This window comes from Pseudopodoces humilis, chromosome 5 (genome assembly GCF_049639895.1).
Source record: "Pseudopodoces humilis isolate 2021_Gansu_Grassland_sample_001 chromosome 5, ASM4963989v1, whole genome shotgun sequence".
NCBI lineage: Eukaryota > Metazoa > Chordata > Aves > Passeriformes > Paridae > Pseudopodoces > Pseudopodoces humilis.
In genome coordinates, this window is record NC_142204.1 from 2,018,970 (window position 1) to 2,037,457 (window position 18,488).

Here is an 18,488-nt window from a genome sequence, read left to right on the forward strand (position 1 = left end):
TGGAATCTTCACTGGCAAATGCTCCAGGCTCAAATCACAGAAGGCAAAGGCAGGGACTAGGAGGATGAAGAAGTGCCTGATGCAGGAGAGGGTTTTGAGAAGGACTTGGGGTGTTGGTGGATCTGTCAATGTGCACTCACACCCCAAAAAGCCAAACATGCCCTGGGCTGCATCCAAAGCACTGTGGGCAGCAGGGGAAGGAGGGGATTGTGCCCCTCTGAGACCCCACCTGAGTCCTGCATCCAGCCCTGGGGGCCCCAGTGTAAGAAGGATGTGGATCTGTCAGAACAAGCCCAGAGGATGCCACAAAAATGATTAGAGGGATGAAACATTTCTCCTATGAGGAAAGGCTGAGAGAGTTGAGGTTGCTCAGCCTGGAGAAGTCTCTGTGGAGGCCTTAGAGCCAGCAGGAGCACTGAGGAGGGACTTTGTACAAGGGCATGGAGTGATAAGACACTGGAGAATGGCTTTACACTGAAAAAGGGTAGGTTTAGATTGGATATCAGGAAGAAATTCTTTACTGTGAGGGTGATGAAACACCAGAACAGATTGCCCAAAGACGTGGAGGCCCCAACCCTAGAGGTGTTCAAGGCCAGGCTGGACAGGACTTGGAGCCACTTGGTCTAGTGGAAAGTGTCCCTGTCGAGGGCAAGGGGTGGAAACTGAACCATCTATAAGGTCCCTTTCAACCCAAACCATTCTTTCAAATCTTTCAATACAAATTTTGGTTATTTTATATAGAAACTGGTGCTTCTAGTTCCACATGGGATAATGGACAATATTTTGATCATTAAAGAACAACCCATCAGAAGACTGAAATTTTATCATGTATAATTAAAATGTGGAATGTAATGATTTCAGGTTCCTGTTCAATTTGTGATCAGATTCAAAACACTACCTGTGAGCAGCTGTCTTCTTTCAACTACTGAGCTAATAACCATTATATCTCTGAGAGAATGTCCAACAGATTTCCATAATCACTGGATCTCAGATAATATTTAGATACTAAGCATGTCTTCACCTAATTTCTACCATTTATGTCAAGATTATCAGGTGCTGCAAATGGAACAGGCTGAAATCTTAGGTTGGCAGTTAGAGGAAAATATAGTGGGGAATACTTGCCACAAGTAAAAGATCCACATACCCCAAAAATGTTCAACATCTGCTCCTTCTTTCTGTTGCATACTTTTCTATAATCTACATTTATACCAGGTACTCTTGTGTACATTTTACAGAGCAACCAAATATTCCAACCAATCCAGAGCTTCACATTTTAGTGGATTTTTTTCCTAAAACTAGGAATTTTTTTGTAATTATATATGTAGATAGTTATACTAAAAATCTGGCACAGTTCCAGGAAGAAAGCTTCCAAAACACTTACTGCTGATTAAAAATAGTTTACACATCAGTTCTGATGTGTTTTCACATCAGCCTAGAAGTATTCAAAACATCTCTTGGGTAAAAAAAATCCTATTTTTAAACACTTCTACCCTCAAGCCATCCGATAAATGTCTATAACAGCAGAAAGGAGGATTATGAAATTTTCCTAAAAAAGCAAACATGGCCTTCTGGGATGACAGCAAGCATGAGAAATGTCAGACTAAACACACATTTTTAAGAGAAGATGTAAGCAACTAAACAGGGCACAGAAGTGCCATCTCATCCTTAAAGAGCATCTGCCCAGCTTTGTTTGGAAAGCCCAAGCTAAACTCTACATTGTCAAGATCAGCTCAGAAATTAATTCACCTTCCTTCATAAATGCACATCAAAGAAGCAGGAAAATAGCTTTGATGCTGTCTCTGGATTATCTGGTCCTTCCCTTGAGATTATTTCTGTTTGTTTTGATTTTGAGGTTTTTGTTTTGTTATTTTTGGTTTTCGTGCTGTTTTGGTTTGGGGTTTTTGTTTGTTTTTTAATTTGGTTTTCTCCCCTTATTTCTTGCATTTTAAGATACATCACCAACTACATATCTTAATAAATTATGCTGCTGATCACAAGCAGGTGGTAAAACTACAACTCCCTTGTTTTAATTTGTATTAATTTTTATTCACTTGGTATTTTAGAAGTACTTTCTCACACTTTTTCATCCTTGTAACAGAAGTCATGACACTAGAGAAGAACCACAGGCACAGAATCACAAAGTACGAGGTATCTGTGTAACTTAAAAGGAAAATTGAGGTGAGGGTCGTCTCTCCTACCACTGCTACACTTGGTTACTCCAAGTTTTAGCTGAAAACATGGCTTCCTATATTGGTACAGCAAGGACATCTGATTTCTACTCTGATGGGGAGAAATGCACCTCCCTTCACCCTTTATTCTTCTTTTTTTTTTTTCTTTTTAATTCATGAAGCAAACATTTGATTTCTGGAGAGTATATATGTAGCTGCAGAGTCAACAGCTTTCCTGATACAGAACAGTGGAGGCTGTTGGAGAGGTTCATCAAAATGACATTTCTAGTTCATGCAGCAGCATATGAAGTTTTACACTGATTTCTCATGGCTCCTCCTCAGAACTGAAGGCCCATCTTAACCTCAAAACTGGCACTGCTTAACACAGTAATGAAAAATTACAGGCAATTTTGAAGGCAGAAAGCAATTACCTCCCTCCAAAGGAGGAAATTACACATAGAACTGGTTTGTGGTTGTAGTTCTGTGACCTACCATTTAAATGTAACTACTCTGGGCAAAAGCATTCACAACTGAACTTTCAAAAATCATCTGTTAAATCAAGCTTTTAGCTGCGGGTGGTGCAGTAGGAAGCAGGAGAAGTACGTGAGGAAAAGATACAGAGCAAGTCTCTAATGTAGAGTAATTCATTGTATTTTTGAGAGCAGGAAAATGCAGCTCAGAACTACGATCCAGGTCTGTTTGTCATGGTGAGAACATCACAGAAAAGGCTCTTGAGGAAGGCAGGTCACCTCCTTGTGTGGAGTTCTCCTCAGAAAAGACAACAGTCCAGATAGAACACAAGATGCAGGATTTGGCTACTGAGCTGAGGATTTACTCATTTTCTATCTTTTCATCACACCAAAACATCCCAGCTCCACAGCAGAGCTACACCAAGCAGAGGAAGCAAAGCCTGTCAGGACTCTTACCTGTCACACTACGTGTCCCTGCTCCCCCATGGCTGTGACTGCCTTGTCCACACAGCATGACAAAGACCTCTGGCCACTCAAAACAACCTCCTAAAGACACCAAACTCTGTGAATCCACAATGCTGAGAGCACATCTATCCAAAGTCAGCTTTGCCAAGGCAGTAGAATATCTAGCAAGGAGGTCCTCAGCAGGTCATGCTGTCTGTGCAATGTGTGCCCTGCACTTGGAGCAAACAACAACATAACAGCAACATTTTTAAAAAAACACCACAGTACAGAAAGAGCCTGAAAAGTAGTACTTTGAAGTGACCATGGAGCTCCCCAGATGGCTGTTGTGTTAGAACTTGCTAGATCTATTCATTCCACTGTCCCCCAATTCTGTATCCCCTGCAGCATCCCTCATCTGGAACCAGTGGAGGGACAAGGGGGAGGACAAAGAAAAACTCAGAAACCTGAAGTTTGTTTGGAATTTATTCCCTTAAACATTTCACACAGTTGAACAAAAAAATATCTCAATTTCACAGCAACAGGGAAACCACGTGTTACATAATTCAGAGACACACACACCCAAAACAAAAACAGGTTAAAAACAACTGCATAAATCAAAGTCTTCAAAGGGACTATACAGCGGAGACATGAAGCCTTTCTGAGCACCAAATCATCTCACTTGAGCATTATCTGTCACTGAACTTATTTTATGCACAGTCCCTCCTTTTCTCTGAGGGAAACAACCTCAAAGTAGTATTACTAAGATTCCACTTTTCAAAAAAACCACACATTTTATTTCTGCAATTAAAAAAAAAAATCCAACTGTTTCACACCAACTTAATGCTATTTTTCTAAGACACAAAAACATTCCATGAAGCTCTAGAAGTGCCCAGAAAAATTCATATCACCCTTCAGAATATACACATACAAACAACAAATATTCCAGTGGCACAAGTCTACAGGTCTGAAAGCTAGAGAGAGAGAGGAGGAGTTGGGAGCCCAGTAACTCCCAAGAAAAAGTGTTCTTAGCAGGATCCAGCCAGGAGCACAAACTCAGCACATTGCTATTTTGTATATATCCTTCTCCATCCTCAAAACATTTTTCAGGATTTTTCAGTGAAACTCCATCAAGTCAGCTTCATCTCCTGCTCTTAAGGACAAATAACCTTCCCACCATGCCTTTTCTATTCCAAATTTTCTGGGCTTCAAATCACCAATCCTTAGCCTTCTCCTTTCCTTTATGCCAAAAGCACCCAAATCCTGATAAGAACACTGAAAAAGAACATGATGGACTGGGAACAGTCAAGCACTTATCCTAACACATTCCTGGCTTGCAAGTGAGGGATGATTCACTGGGCACTGAACCCTGGTTCTAATCAGGCAACCCCTACACTCTCCTCAGCTTATAAAAATACAGGGTCTGGTTCTTAAGTTTGTATTGTAAATGTTCCAGAGAGAAGCCAATCTTCCATCAGATCTCTCTGCAGCTCTCTGATACCCCAAAAAAGGGTTCAGTCTCGTGTGCCATGTCCTGCCAAACCCACAGCCTTGGCTCCTCCAAACAGGACAACATTCAAGGCACTCTAGTAGAGGAAATAGCTTTCATCCCAATTTGGTGGTCCATCCTGAAATGTGAATGTTTTCCTTTTTCTTCTTTATTTTTTGGCAGGGAAAAGAGTGGGATGTATTTGTAAACGTTCAGTGGTCTAAAATGAAGGCACCTCAAACAGAATGTCATGCCACAGAATTTGTTGGCTGTTATCTTCCCTAATCTAATGTTCAAACTAGAGCAAATTAAAACCCAAAAGTGAATGAATAATAATGAAAAGAAGTGACCAAGTAAGAGATTTCATCAAGATGTTTGTTTGCACAGCAAACAGTATTGCTTTGAGCTACATCATTTTCACAAGTAAGGCATGTTCAATGTATGCAGAACGGTGAAGAGGCAATGCTTCTGAACAATAGAGGCAATGTTTATGAAGAATTCCTAAACAAATACATATCTGTGTTTTTCCAGACAAAATTGAATTCTGTGCAAATGATATTGGATGCATTCAAAAATATTCCTTATACTTGTACAGACATTTAAGATCCTTTTGCAAATGTGGCTCAGATAATTTATTTTAAAGGACATGCCATTTAGAGGAAACAGCCACTCTTTCCTAGCTCTCCAGGTCAGCAAAAGAATTTTGTCACATATATTGCTTGCTATATACACCTGTACTTGTTTAAGGGTCTGCTGTGAAGGACTTTGCTCTGAATATTTCTCCCTGAAAACACTTAAGGCACATCCATAGGAGGATTTTAACTTTTTAGATTGCATACCTATATCATATACACTTTGTATTTATGTGGTATTAAAGCAAAAGCCCCAGTACCTCTACTTTATATTGCATTTTTCAGTTTTTCATACTATCACATTTGATTTCTTAATCTTTCACAGGTCAAGTAACTACAGCAAAAGATCTCATGACCTGCCTTTTATTGCTGTACAAGTGTGAGTTTCCCTGGGCAGTCTCTTCCCTTTATGAACTTCCTATTGCTGATAGGGACAGAAATGCATTGTTGTGAAAATATGAGCCTGAAATGGGAAATATTTTACAACAAAACATTGCTGGCTAACAACACCCCAAGGAGCATATCATAAAGCTGATAGGGGTAAAGACTGTTCCAAGTCCATCTGTCAAGGAAGAGCTGAAAATTCAGAAACATTCTTACAGACCTTTAGAACAAACAGAAGAATAGCATTTGCATTAAAAGCACATTAAAACCGTATAAAGTACTGTAAATAATATTAAAAAAAATTCCAAGACACAGCAGTTACAGATTATCAAAGGGAGAGACAGTTGAAAAGCAAAAGTTCTTTGTTTGGCTTTTTTTTTTTTTCCTTGGCAATAGCAGCATTTTGGCACAAAGGCAAATGCAGGAGATAGAGGAAAAACAGGCAGACAAGGTACAGAAAGTTACAGAATCTACGACAAGCATGCCACAGTTCAGCGACACCAAAAGCACAGCAAGAGCTGTCCCAGCTGTCCCCAACATCCCTTTCCCAGAGAGAATGGCAGCCACTGCTCAAAAGCTTGTTGCCCCTTCCCACACTGAAGGTTTCCAGAAGCCACTTTGGCCATAACCTCCCCTTGCAGGGCAGGACCACGCAGCAAACCCTTCCCAAAAAGGCTGGTCCCAGCTGAACGAACCTCAACTCACTGATCACAGACTGAACCCTGCAACCATCACTAAATGCCACCCAGGCAGGGACTGACATCTTTAGCAAAGTTAATCCAAACAGGTTAGTGACAGGACAAGAAAGGGTTTCTTGTGAGCAATCTCACCTCATCTGACCAAACCTGCTGAAGGCTGTTTTGTGGTTGAATATATTTTAAGCATTAAGCTGGCTAGAACAGGTTTGGTGGTATAGCAAAGGGGGCAGTGAATGTATTGAGAAAACCCAGGCAATTTACATCCATTTGGGATTTCATGGCAACTACTAAAAAGCAGGTCTTGCATGAGTCACCATAAAGCTCCCTGAAACAAGCACTTTTGTTAAGTCAGGGCTGAATTTAACTCTCAGGTATGAAATATAAAAATGGCTGCTTTTTTATATATTGAACAGTGGATGTTACTGTTGTACACCTTCCCTTTGCCCTCTAAGCTGTCTTTACATTGCCACTAAATATCAAACCTGAGAGTGTTACACACTTTTCTGCTTTTACTTAATCCTTTCAGAGGAAACTAACACCCTACACCAGGACCTACCTCACTGCTGAGGATTAGCTCAGACCTCAGGCCCTGAAATTGCTATTGCCAAATTCCATTTGGTGGTCTTGCCTTAAAGGAAGTAAAACACTTTCAGATGTATGACCTGTACTAGGTGAGTGAGCAGATGGATCAAGTGGAGGCTGGGAATCAGAGCCCTGCCTCTGTCTCCATCTCAGACAGGTTCTTGCTCCAGGTATTTGTCTAGTCTACAGTGAAAGCTTGCAAGAAAGCATATACACAAATAATTTAAATTCAGGAGTTATACTGAGAGGTAATCTTACAGACTCCTGATTATTCAGCAATAATATCCTGTTTTTCCACTGTATAGGTAAGCTTGGTAGTTCAAAAAGGTTTATTTTCTCAAGCCATAAATAACTGTAAAACCCATCACAGGTTTCCTGACCTAGCTACCCAGCAAGAACAGGAGCTGAGGGTAGGCACATATAGAACATGCCTTTAACAGAGAACTGACCTGCCTTTAATGCCACTGTGGCTTGTTTTTAAAGTACATTCCATTTAGCTTCCTCCTGCTTCTTAACCATTGCTAAGTCAGTAGCTCCACAGTTTACTTAAATCATACTGCACAAAGAAAAGAAAACTCAGCCACTAATGGTATTTCCTTAGCACAACAGAGGCACTGCTCACCTCTTCTACCACTGAAGATATTTCTGCCATGCACACAAGAAAATGCACAACACACTGCCTGAAAGGTGTCCTAATGCATTTTGGGCACTGCAAGGGGCAAAGATTTAAAAGGTCCAAAAGCTCTAAACATTATGCAACAGTTATATGCTGCTTTAAAAAGCAGAAAGCAAATAGAAGGAGCTCTAGATTTCAAGTTTTGCCACTAGACAAAATGCTGTCTGTTCCATCTTGCTTCTCTTGAAGTACTACAGTGCTGCTATGGGATTGTGCCACCACTAGAGAAGGAGACAGCTGATTTATAGCTGATTTTTATCTGATTTACACAAGTTTGTCACAAACTATGCCCTACTGTTCACTCATTTAGGTGCTAATTGCTGAATGTTCCTTTGTAAAAGCAATTAAATTTGATTTTAATCAAAAGAGATTTTCTGCCAGCTGTTGCTGTGATAAACTAATTGATAAATGTGATTAAAATCTCCTCCTTCCAATTACCATCACCTACAGCTTCACTCCACAAAACAAACACCTTATGTGAACATCAGTTGCCCTGTGCATCAATAAATATATTTTTCTATTCATCTTTAAGAATATGCTCCAAGCTACAAGAAAATAAAGTTCTTTCAGAGAAAGCAGTTTTAAATCTATCCAGTTATGCAAAAAATGCTGTAGTTTACACATCTGTCCATAGCATTTTGCAAATACCATTCTTCCCTAACCTTTTTTCACTTTTGCCATATGGAAATGGCACACACACAAAAGAGGAAATCTTGAAAGTAACTACACTCCAAGAATTAACACACTAAGGATAAATTTCTGTCAGATTACATTCAGTTACAATCTTAGAAACACTTGTATAACAATATAAAGTCAAAGAACACCATGATTTTTATCTGCTCCTGTGTTGTTAAGGTCTTCTCAACTGGCACTATGAAAATATTCTTTTCTCAAAGTATTGCCCTAAGTATATTCCCTTTCTAAAAGCAGCTGATTTAGCTTATTCACAGTCCTCTGGAACAAGTACTAGAAATTAATATTTCTTCCTTTTTCTGACATCACAAAAGGAGCACTTGGGGGCTGGGCAAACGAGCATTTGTAGCACAGACACTTCTCTCGTGTTAGAAGGAATTAGAATGTCAAAGTTAAAAGGGAAAACTACAGTAAGACACACATTCACCACCCCATTTCCAAAGCCAGGGCCAGGAGCAGCACAGATGCTGGCAGAGGGAAGAGCACCATGACCTGCCAGCACCACGAAATTCGAGGGGTTTAAGGAGTCCAATCCCATTAGCTGTCAGACACCCAGAATTCCAAAGGAGACACAATCCAAAGATAATGGGATCTTTCCCATTCAAGTACCAGATTAATAAAGAGAAGCTTGGGAGAACGAGAAACCACACCCAGAATTCAGGAAAACACAGAAATCACAGTTGGTGAGCTATTCCAGTGCTTCAGAAAAACTTTAAATTTCACTGACACCGAGCTGCATACATTGCAGGGCTCTTTATCTGGGCTGGCTCACAGGAGACCCTCAACCGAGCATCTGTGTTTTCCTGGAATTCTTTCAAATAATGTCCTTGAAAGAACTGAGAACATCTAGGCCCCAAAGCCACAGTGCAAAATAATATATCGAGATTTCCACGTAACACACAAAATTCACATGGCACCGCAAAAACCAAACGAGTTACACAGCTCAAAGTGGGGTCACATAAATTCTTACTGGTCAGCAGGCTGCCCACAGAACTCCCCTAGGATCTGCCCGAGAACTTCTGACTGCACATAGAGAAAGGGAACCCCAAATGCCAGCAGCTGACACATGAAAAAGGAGTCCAGAGGGTTCTGGGCTATGTGGTGCCCAATGGAGGAGACTGTGCTGTGCAGGCGCTGGCTCACCACCCTAACTCTGCCCACGAGGCCGAGCGAGTACTGCACCACCCTGCTAAAGAAGGAAGCGGAGCTACCTGGGGCCCTCTCTGCTGAGGTGGGGATGCTGTTGGCCCGTCCGTTCCCTTCGCTGGCCATGGTGTCCTGCAGAGGTCCTTTGGTGTCCTGGAAGAACGTGGGGGAAGGTAAATTCACGTTAAAATTCAAATTGTTGTGTGTACTGAACGCGCCGAGAGAGGAACTGAGATACCCTGCAATCATCGCCATAAGGCAAGGGCTGAAAAACAAGCGTGCTCCTTCCCAGTTTAAGGTTTTATTAAAGCTCTCAAAAACAAACTGGATAGCCAAGAAAGTCCAAGCAGTAAGATCCCTGAGGTCTGCTCCTCTGGGAAATAAAACAGGTACCATTTTTAGTCTTTAGTTCTGGCAGGAAGTATGGCACATATTGGGATGGATCTATTATCCTTCCAAAAAGGAGTACAGCTTCAGCTTGTACTAATAAAACCTGAGAATCAGGCAGAAGGACAGGCACCACTGCTAGCACAAAGGAAAATATCATTTAAGGGAGAAGGGCAGTTTGCAGCATGCGAGCTTAACAGAACTTAAGAAACCAGCATGTAGCTCACTCAGTGTATGCAAAAATACTGAAAAAGGGCTTAAGAAAAATTAGGTGCCTTGGATTATAATGACAAAAAGTATTTTCTGTATTACACAGTGTCTCTTCATCCTATATTTACAGCACAAATACTTCCATTATGGTAGTATAGGAAAGGGGATATTCTGTCTTTCCATGCAGGTTCCTGTTAACACACAGCAGACCTTCAGAAATGAAAGTCTGTGATCTTTGCATCTTATGCAAGTGGGGTAGAACTTTATGTTTCAAAGGAAATGCAAACAATTTGTTTCATCTTAAGTAAAACCATAGAGAAACAAAGCAAAACCAGAACTGGTACCATTATTCATTTAGTCTCAATGTACACTGAGAAATTATTTCAGCTGACAAGAAAAACAAATCCAAATCCTGTTTTGAATGGGAAAGCACATCATTTTATAGTAAGCACCATGAAAAGAGCAGTACTAAGTAGAGGAACTGCTTTTAAATAAGATTTAGTTGAACTACAAGCTTTCATGATATATAAAACAACTAAATACACTCTGAATTCTTCTACTTTCTGAAAAAACTCCAAACCACCACACAGACTTTCCCAGTGTTAAGAACCAAAATCTATTAACGTGGCATGTTAGACAAAAAAGAATGAGTTACCTTTCCTGACAGAGGACCCACTGCTGGCCTCTTCCTCTGAGCATAACCAGAGACTCGGTAACAGTAGTGAGGTTTACAGTAGAATTTACCTGCAGATAAAACACAAATGATGGTCAGCAACAGGAATACAGGAATTTAGCACAATATAAATGTCCATCTCACTGCAACTTATTTTCTGCTGCCACTCCTGTTGCTCTCTCTAATTTCTTCACTATATGCAGAGACAAACACTGGCTGAAGTTTTAGCTCCAGCCCTGCTTGTAACTAGCCTCCTTTCCATTGGGTGCCTGACAGCCATTTAGTTTAAAATCCTGTCAAACACCAAAGCAAAGCTGCAGGCTTGTGTGGTATCACATGCTAACAATGCGGCAGTGTGTGAGGAACAAAGAAATCATCACATGAAAAGCTGGCAGAAGCACTTTTGGAAAAAGCAAGAATTAATACAACCAGCAGAGGAAAGTGGGAGAGGACAGTGTTAACTCCCAAAGAACCATCTCTCAAAATGCACAGTGGCTACTTGTAGAAAGGACAATGATTCATTTTCACAAATAAGACCTTTTGTGATCCTGCTGGCTTTACTAACACCCCACAAGTCTAGAGAGGTTTTTCACTGGTATCTGAGCACTGTCAGGAAGACAAAGCAGCATTAGCAATACCATCATGCAAATACTACTGGTACTAATAAAAGCAGCAAACTGATGCCTCATAATTATCTTCCACTGTACCTTTATCAGTGTATCCTGCTTGGTACATGCAGCCCATAGCACTCCCCACTGCTATCCCATTCCAAGAGCTTTGGCAATGCATTCCCAACACATATTCTGACCTCTGCCTTTTCTCTCTGCTGGTATTTGCAAAATGCTCTATGAAAAGTGACAAACATCTTTCTACAAATCTTTACTTCAAGGAGTATTTCTTAATATTCACTCTTACCAAAACCTGCTTTTTGAGATTGTCTGAACTGAGTAACAACTGAAAAGCTCTTACATAAAAACTCTCAGACTTTGAAGCCTAAAACCAGACACTGACTGCAGAAGGCTGCAGAATGCTTGTCAGCCCAAACAGATGAACAGCAGCAATGTGTGTATAGCTTTGGTTTTTTTTCCCTCTCAAAGAAAGCTCAGAATGAAATATGAGCTACATTTTCACAGCAATTACATTAGATAGGACACCACAGATTTCTGTTTAGCCATATATGCTTCATATAGACATACAACTGTTGGGCATGTAATATTTCAGAATGAATGCTGTTAGCCTGCTGAAACTCCCAAGCTTTGTGTTTGCTTCACTGAGAATTATCTGGTCATAACATAAACATGCTTGCACAGGGAATCACTAAAAATCTGGTGGTAAAAACTGTTTCAGCCCCTACAGCTGACAGAGGAGCTCAGTCTGTTACTGCTGAACAGTCAGTCAGATAACCAGCTATCTGTGAGTGCTCAAAATAACAGCAGGGCTCAAAAAAATGCTTTTCCCCGACTTTGATTTCTGACAAAGATGTTACTTTTATATGTTGATTTCAAAATTACCACTGGCCCCTTTAAATTTGCCTGCCAAGTCTGCTGACCTTCCACACAAGCAATAAAGGGGTTTCTATTCCTTACTGGGAGTCTGGTTTGATGGGTGAGTTTCCTCAACTCTTCACAACCCAGCAAGTCCATTAGTTCAAAGTCATTATATAATGCATTATGAATACACAATTTTAGTTATTTTTGCCCCTTAAACCAGATGGTGTTTCCACAGCCATTTTTCTACCCAGTATATAGAAAAAGATTCTTCTTAGTTACACAGAGTGGACACCCATCAATTTCAATCTGCAGCAGAATATCTTGGAGTGTCATCCTGTGACATCAATTTTAAATTTTTACTCCATCTCTGTCTCAGTCAGTGGGGAAAACTACTGGTACAAACACTTCTTTCCTGCTATTTTGTTTTCTGCACCATGATGTCTGAAATAGAATCTTCTGCACCTGACTTATCACCAGTTTTACACCATTTTACACTTCTTTTACCCCTGAGATTGGATTAAAGATAAAAAAGATTGGATTAAAGATTAAAAGCTGTGTAAGAAAATAAATGGATACCTGCAGATGTGAAACATTTACCTGAAGTACTTTTTAATACATTTTCTTCAGAAAATGTGATGTTTTTGTCAATCACTGCTCAAAGATTGTAATACATAGCTACCCTTGCAAGGAAATCACTTTTCACAGGTGATGGATGATCTCAAATTATTACCTTCAATATGCTCACTTTGATAAACTGAGCTTCTGAACTGCTGACATACAAGTCTGGTTTCTCAGACTTGTAGTGCATATCTGAAGCTTCTCTTAATTCTTAGCATGTTAGATTCTTTAAATCAGCAAGTTTTGTGATCATATTCTCCTCTCTTCAGTCTATCAGATACAGAAAATGAGTCATTACTGAATCTCCAGTAACTACTCTAACACTGACTTACCTCTACTCAACTCTGATGTTCCTTTTTTTCTATATAAACAGAATTTAGCTTGTAGTGACTTCTTATCACAGCCCCTGATTATAAAATTCCTATTTTATTACATCTAAAATAAACATACAGAGTTGGACAGTTGCGGTACCTTCAAGAAGAACAAGCTGACCACATTTCTCTCCAACGTGTAATTTTCTCTTAAGTGGTATTAAACTCAGGAGTTTTATTCAAATACTGTCAAATGAGGAGAGTAAAAGGTCTAGCCCTCAAACACAGCCTGTAAAGCTTTTTAAAGCCTCCAGTTATTATTTGTTTCCCTGCATTCTAGCAGCTGTTAATGATGCTTTAAGTTTTAGCTTTCATATTTTCCAGATTCTGTACTGCCTTTGTGTGAGACTCTGAACTTCACATTAAGTGTGAGCAAGTTCTCCTCACAGCTCAGGCAGACAAAACAATCCTTTTCCAGCCCCAGAACCAAGGACACCACTGCAGCTTCAGGCCCAAAAAGTGTAAACACTAAACTGAAGAGAGCAAACTGAGAGGATGGGATTTCATCACCTGAAGCTGTAATTGGACAATTAACCCCAATATGGAAATGGATCAAAACTTATAAAAATGTGAAAACTCATGACCCAGGGTCCATCTTGGGTGGAGCCACAGCCAGGCTCTTGCACTGCCCAAGGTGCATCCTTTGAAGGCCTTTTAATAAATATCCACTTTATTCCTTTATCTCTGCCCAGCCTCTGTTCCAGGGAGCCTCTCTAGGCACCATCACAATGTTGTATTAATTCCTACGAGTTTGGCTGCTCTTCTGCCACCATTACCTGGCCACAAGGAACCCGTGAACCTCCAACAGCTTGAGAGATGGAGAATGGAAGTTACTCTCTTCCCTAACTCACCAAATAACTTTCAAGCAACAAAAGAGCTTCCAGGACAGAGTGGTGGGCAGGAGGCCATCCCCTTACCGTCCTCGATGTCGTAGGCGTAGGAGGAGAGGCGCAGGGTGGTGGCGCAGTACTCGCACTTGAAGCAGCTGCGGTGGAAGAACTTGCCCTCAGCACTGAGCCTCTCCATCACGTAGACACGCTTGCGGCAGAAGTAGCACACGTCACTGCCTCCCAGGTTCTGGGGGAACTCCTTCTTGAGAGAGCCCTGGACACAAAACAAGGATGGCTGAATTTGTGTGTGTCCAGATGGCACACCAAGGTCATGTTCTTCGTTTGTGTGGGTACAGGAGCACCTGGATGCTGCTGCGGTTCTCTCACACGTGGATGCTGCAGTTCTCGGACACGAGTCACGGTTTTAACCAGGACACCAAAAACTAACCTTGTCATCCAGGAAAAAGGGTCCTAGGATGCCATGCCTACATCTATCAGGAGTAAAACAAGTTCTGAGTAGATGAGTGGACACCAGCACTATTAATGGTGACCCTGAAATCAGTGACTTAAGGAAGCTTATGAAGAAAGGCAAAACCATTAGAACATCCTCAAACAGCAATTCTTAGACCTACATTACCAGAAGCAGTGTTTCCTCCAGGGAGCAGCAGTGCAGAAGTGTTATGAACAGCTTTCTCAATTCACTATGCACAGTCTTTGGACGCTGGCATTAGATTAAAATATTTGGCAAAGAAAACGAGGGCAGGAGTGAGGGTGGATGGAAAAAGGGAAACAAAAAAATCTCTCACAAAGCTACGACAGGTTCCACCAGTGGTGCAACAACTGGACACTCACAAAACTGGAGATCTACACGACATCTAATCACAAACACGCGTCATCTCCGGCACATCGTCTTACCAGTTCCTTCTTGTCTAGAAGGGTTTTGGGTTGCTCTTTCCTTTGAAGCTGATTGGCTATCTGCTCAGCCAATGAGCTCACTCCGCCTGTGTACATCTTTATGTACTTCTACCAGATGGGTTGAATAAAACAAGTGTGATGTGAGAAAAGGAAACAAAAAAAAAAAAAGAATCAAATTAAAAAAAATAACTAGAATGATGAGAGGTTAGGTGGTGAAAAGGTGCAGAGGGGTCAAATCATGCCAAGACAGTGGACAATATAAAGTGACAAGTAGTAATAGCAAAGCCAGTGTCATCAGAAATCACAAGTACAGTCCAGGACCACCTGTAGGAGCTGACAGGAAGACTTGCATTTTGCATTTTTTAAGTTCCATAAATACTATGATGACGAAGGGAGCAGATCTTGTTTTTACCTGTGGGGTATTTTGCCCCTGGAAACTTGAGTATAGACACTTCTAAAAGATGAGGCTGAATATAGGTTAGGAATTTAGGTTTCAGGAAAAATTGACATCAGAAACAAAGATCTTTCTAGAAGGAATGTTACTGAATCTAATGCAACATGCTGATTTACAACAGTGTATTTGTATGCTTTGCACCTGGAAAGAATTAATTTACAGAGCATTCACAGAGCAGGGAGAAGTCCCTTACTAAAGAACTCACAGAGACTCAAAAATATTACTTCTTCCAGTACTAAAAATATGTGGAGGTTTATACGGAAAAAGATGGAAGAGCCTCATCCAATGCATTAAAGCCATAGCTGCATACATCTGGAACATGTATTTATTCAACCCTGAACACGGCTTTATGACTTGGCTCTTCTCCCTCACGGGCACAGACTGACTCCATAACTCTGGATATCTAAAAACCCTCCAGTATTTTCAGCAGTCTAGGCAAGTCAGCTGTTACCTTAGATGGTACCAAATGAGTGTCTGCAAGCCAAGTTCAATCACTGAAGGAGCGGAGGAAGTGTTTTTCACAGGAAACACAACAGTTGGCAAGAATTAGGTGGTTAAGAAAATGAGGTGGCTACATCCACGTTAGCTCAATCACACCGCAAACGCCACGGATTTGACTCAGAGCAGCTAAGAGCACACCAAGCAACTTCCCTTTTCCACACTAAGCAGCATTATGAATGTTTCTAGCTGGATTCTTAGCTCATACAGGATCAGAGAGCCACTCAGCTTCTAGCAAGTGGGAAATGCCAAGGATAACAAAATGAAAGTTGTATCTTAAAACCCCCTTTACGTGGATAGCAGAACTTGCTTGAAGCACAGCAGTTATTTCCCACAACTAATAACTAATTTAATAGGTGTGGTTGTTAGCCTTTTAGCAATGTGTAAAACCTTCACAAGTTCAGACACGAGAACAGCAGGAAGCATCCCAAAAACTGAAATTCATCACAGAATGGGTACTTCTTTGGGGAAAAAAGATGATGAAAATGGAGTGCTCAGCCAGAGATTACTGCTGCTGTCACTACAGTCCTAATTCCTTAAGCTCTTTGTCACTGCAGTAATGAGGGGGATTATTTCTATCCAGAAAGAATTTATACCTGTCTACTGATTCCATTCCAAGAGGCAGAGCACTTGCAGTATTTCTAAATGCAAGAAATAACAAATGATTTGTCTTTCAGAGTTTTCCAGGTTCCACACACGTAAGTGCAGAGTTGCTTTTCAATGACACATATCTTGTCAAACATTACATTTAAAATGGTGCTCACTTCTAAAATTTCCTTCAGCATTGATTTTTAACTGGCAATCATAATTTGGCCAAGAGTTTTCCCTTTCCTCTGAATGATCAGAGACCTTTAAGGCTTTTAAAGTTTTCTTAGAAGAGAGGTCAAACATTTCCAGGGGAAAAACTTCCTTTTAGCTGAACCAGATTTCTCCTGATCAAGTTTTGATTTAAAACCTTCAACTGCAGATCCTTCAGGATCTTTACATTTCTGCCAGCACATAAGAAGTTCCATGCTCAAAAAATGAGTATGTTAATATTAACTCACAGTACCTTGGACTATTTGGTGTGAGAAATTTACTTGCTGAATTTTTCATATGGGGTTGTGTGTTTCTGATTTGTTTTGTTTTTTGCCTACATATCACATCTGGCCTAATTCTGGGTATTAAGTGAAGCATTTTATCTTTCTTCCTATGGTTTTCAAGAGATGGAATGTTCTGCAGCATTTTCAAAAGGAGGCAAAGAACCTGCTCCAGCTTAGGTCAAATCAAGTTCCTGCTGTTTACGTAGGACAACTGTAACTAGTCGAAATTCTCAGTGATTTATCAAAAAGCAAAAGCACATTTTATTTCACACTGTCCATTAACCATATATGCACAAACACATTCTGTTGTTTAGCCCAAAACTTCAACAAAAGCAGCAAGCAAAACCAGATAGCTTCACTGCAAAGCCAGAAGGGCTATCAGTGCTCAAACCCCCTGGTTTGAGCGTGAGATGCACCACAAACTTCTCACAGACAGGGAATGTTAAAAACATTTCCTTTCAAACCGCTTTAGGGCTGACAACACCCGAGCTGTGCCAGGCACAGGCTGCCTCTGGCTTCTCCTTTGGGCATGAATAAGCACAGAGGTTCTGCAGGTGAAGCAGTGCCAGTGTCCCGTGGGTGTCCTTGGCAAGCAGAGGCAGCTGAGTGCACCTGGAGTGCTCAGGAGAGGGCTACCTGGCGGAGAGAGTCGGATGAGGGTGAGGAAGGGCGGTTGGAGGAGCGGAGGCTAAGGGAGAGCTCCCACTGGTCAACAAAGAATCGGCGAGACGGCTCGGTCTCAGGCTAAAACATAAAATAAACATCAACACAATCATACGTGTTCTCTTCTAAGAGAGAAGAAAAAAATTTAAAAAAAAAAAACCCAACCCAGGCCTTTCTGGCTACCTTCAAGAGCAATTTTTTAAAGACTCTTATAGGAAAACTGTGAGAAAAACACCCAGTGTATCTTTACTTTCTCCCCAGGGACGCCGTGTAGTTATTCTTAATTTGCTCTTTATTAGGTTTTACATTATTTAGGACCATTTGGAAACAGTTACCTACTTCCACAGATGTCCAACCTCCTGTAACCCAACCAACTAAGCCACTGGCAAAGACCCCAAATCGATTTCCTCTGCTCCTTCTGTATCTCCCATTGTTCTCTATTATTGGCCCAAGGCACTAAGATCATCTTTCAGGCCATGAGAGATCTCTTCTACATTTTAACTATATATACCAAAAGTCTGCTCTCCTGGGGGACAGAAGAGAAAGAAGTTAGCTTGTATGTATTTCCAGTAATTAACAGCAAATTTCCAACCTAAAATTCACTGCAAGCAGATTAGAAACACCGAACCAAAAAAGAAGGAATCAATATAAAATAATCTGCTGATCTGGACTATCAAATGGCAAAGAATAAACCACAGACTGAAAACCTGCATCCTTCTGAAATTGGTTCCTCACAGGAGAACCCAAAATTTTGTCTTCTAAAATATCCTCGTGATCATCATCTCTATGGATAATTATGCCCATCTCCCAAAAAATAATTCATATAAATAGGAAAAAATTGAAAGTTGGAAGTATCAGACAAACAGCACTGGAAGAAACTGTGCATTCCTAAAAATTATAGTCTGGAAAGAAAAAAAA

The 18,488-nt window shown here is 40.7% G+C and overlaps 1 protein-coding gene across 26 annotated transcripts in view; it reads right to left on the bottom strand.

Moving 5' to 3' along the window:
- Positions 1 to 18,488, bottom strand: part of MICAL3 (microtubule associated monooxygenase, calponin and LIM domain containing 3) — a 170,603-nt gene that overhangs the window by 54,729 nt on the left and 97,386 nt on the right. For 21 of the 26 annotated variants that reach the window (XM_014259305.2, XM_088054966.1, XM_088054968.1 and 18 more), the window contains 5 exons: positions 17,544 to 17,651; positions 14,874 to 14,981; positions 14,046 to 14,232; positions 10,632 to 10,720; positions 9,445 to 9,532 (listed from right to left, as the gene is read on the bottom strand). In XM_014259305.2, coding sequence (XP_014114780.2) covers positions 9,445 to 9,532; positions 10,632 to 10,720; positions 14,046 to 14,232; positions 14,874 to 14,981; positions 17,544 to 17,651 — 580 coding nt within the window. The remainder of the gene's footprint in view (positions 1 to 9,444; positions 9,533 to 10,631; positions 10,721 to 14,045; positions 14,233 to 14,873; positions 14,982 to 17,543; positions 17,652 to 18,488) is intronic. The other 5 variants (XM_088054989.1, XM_088054987.1, XM_088054990.1 and 2 more) reach the window with 1 other exon arrangement.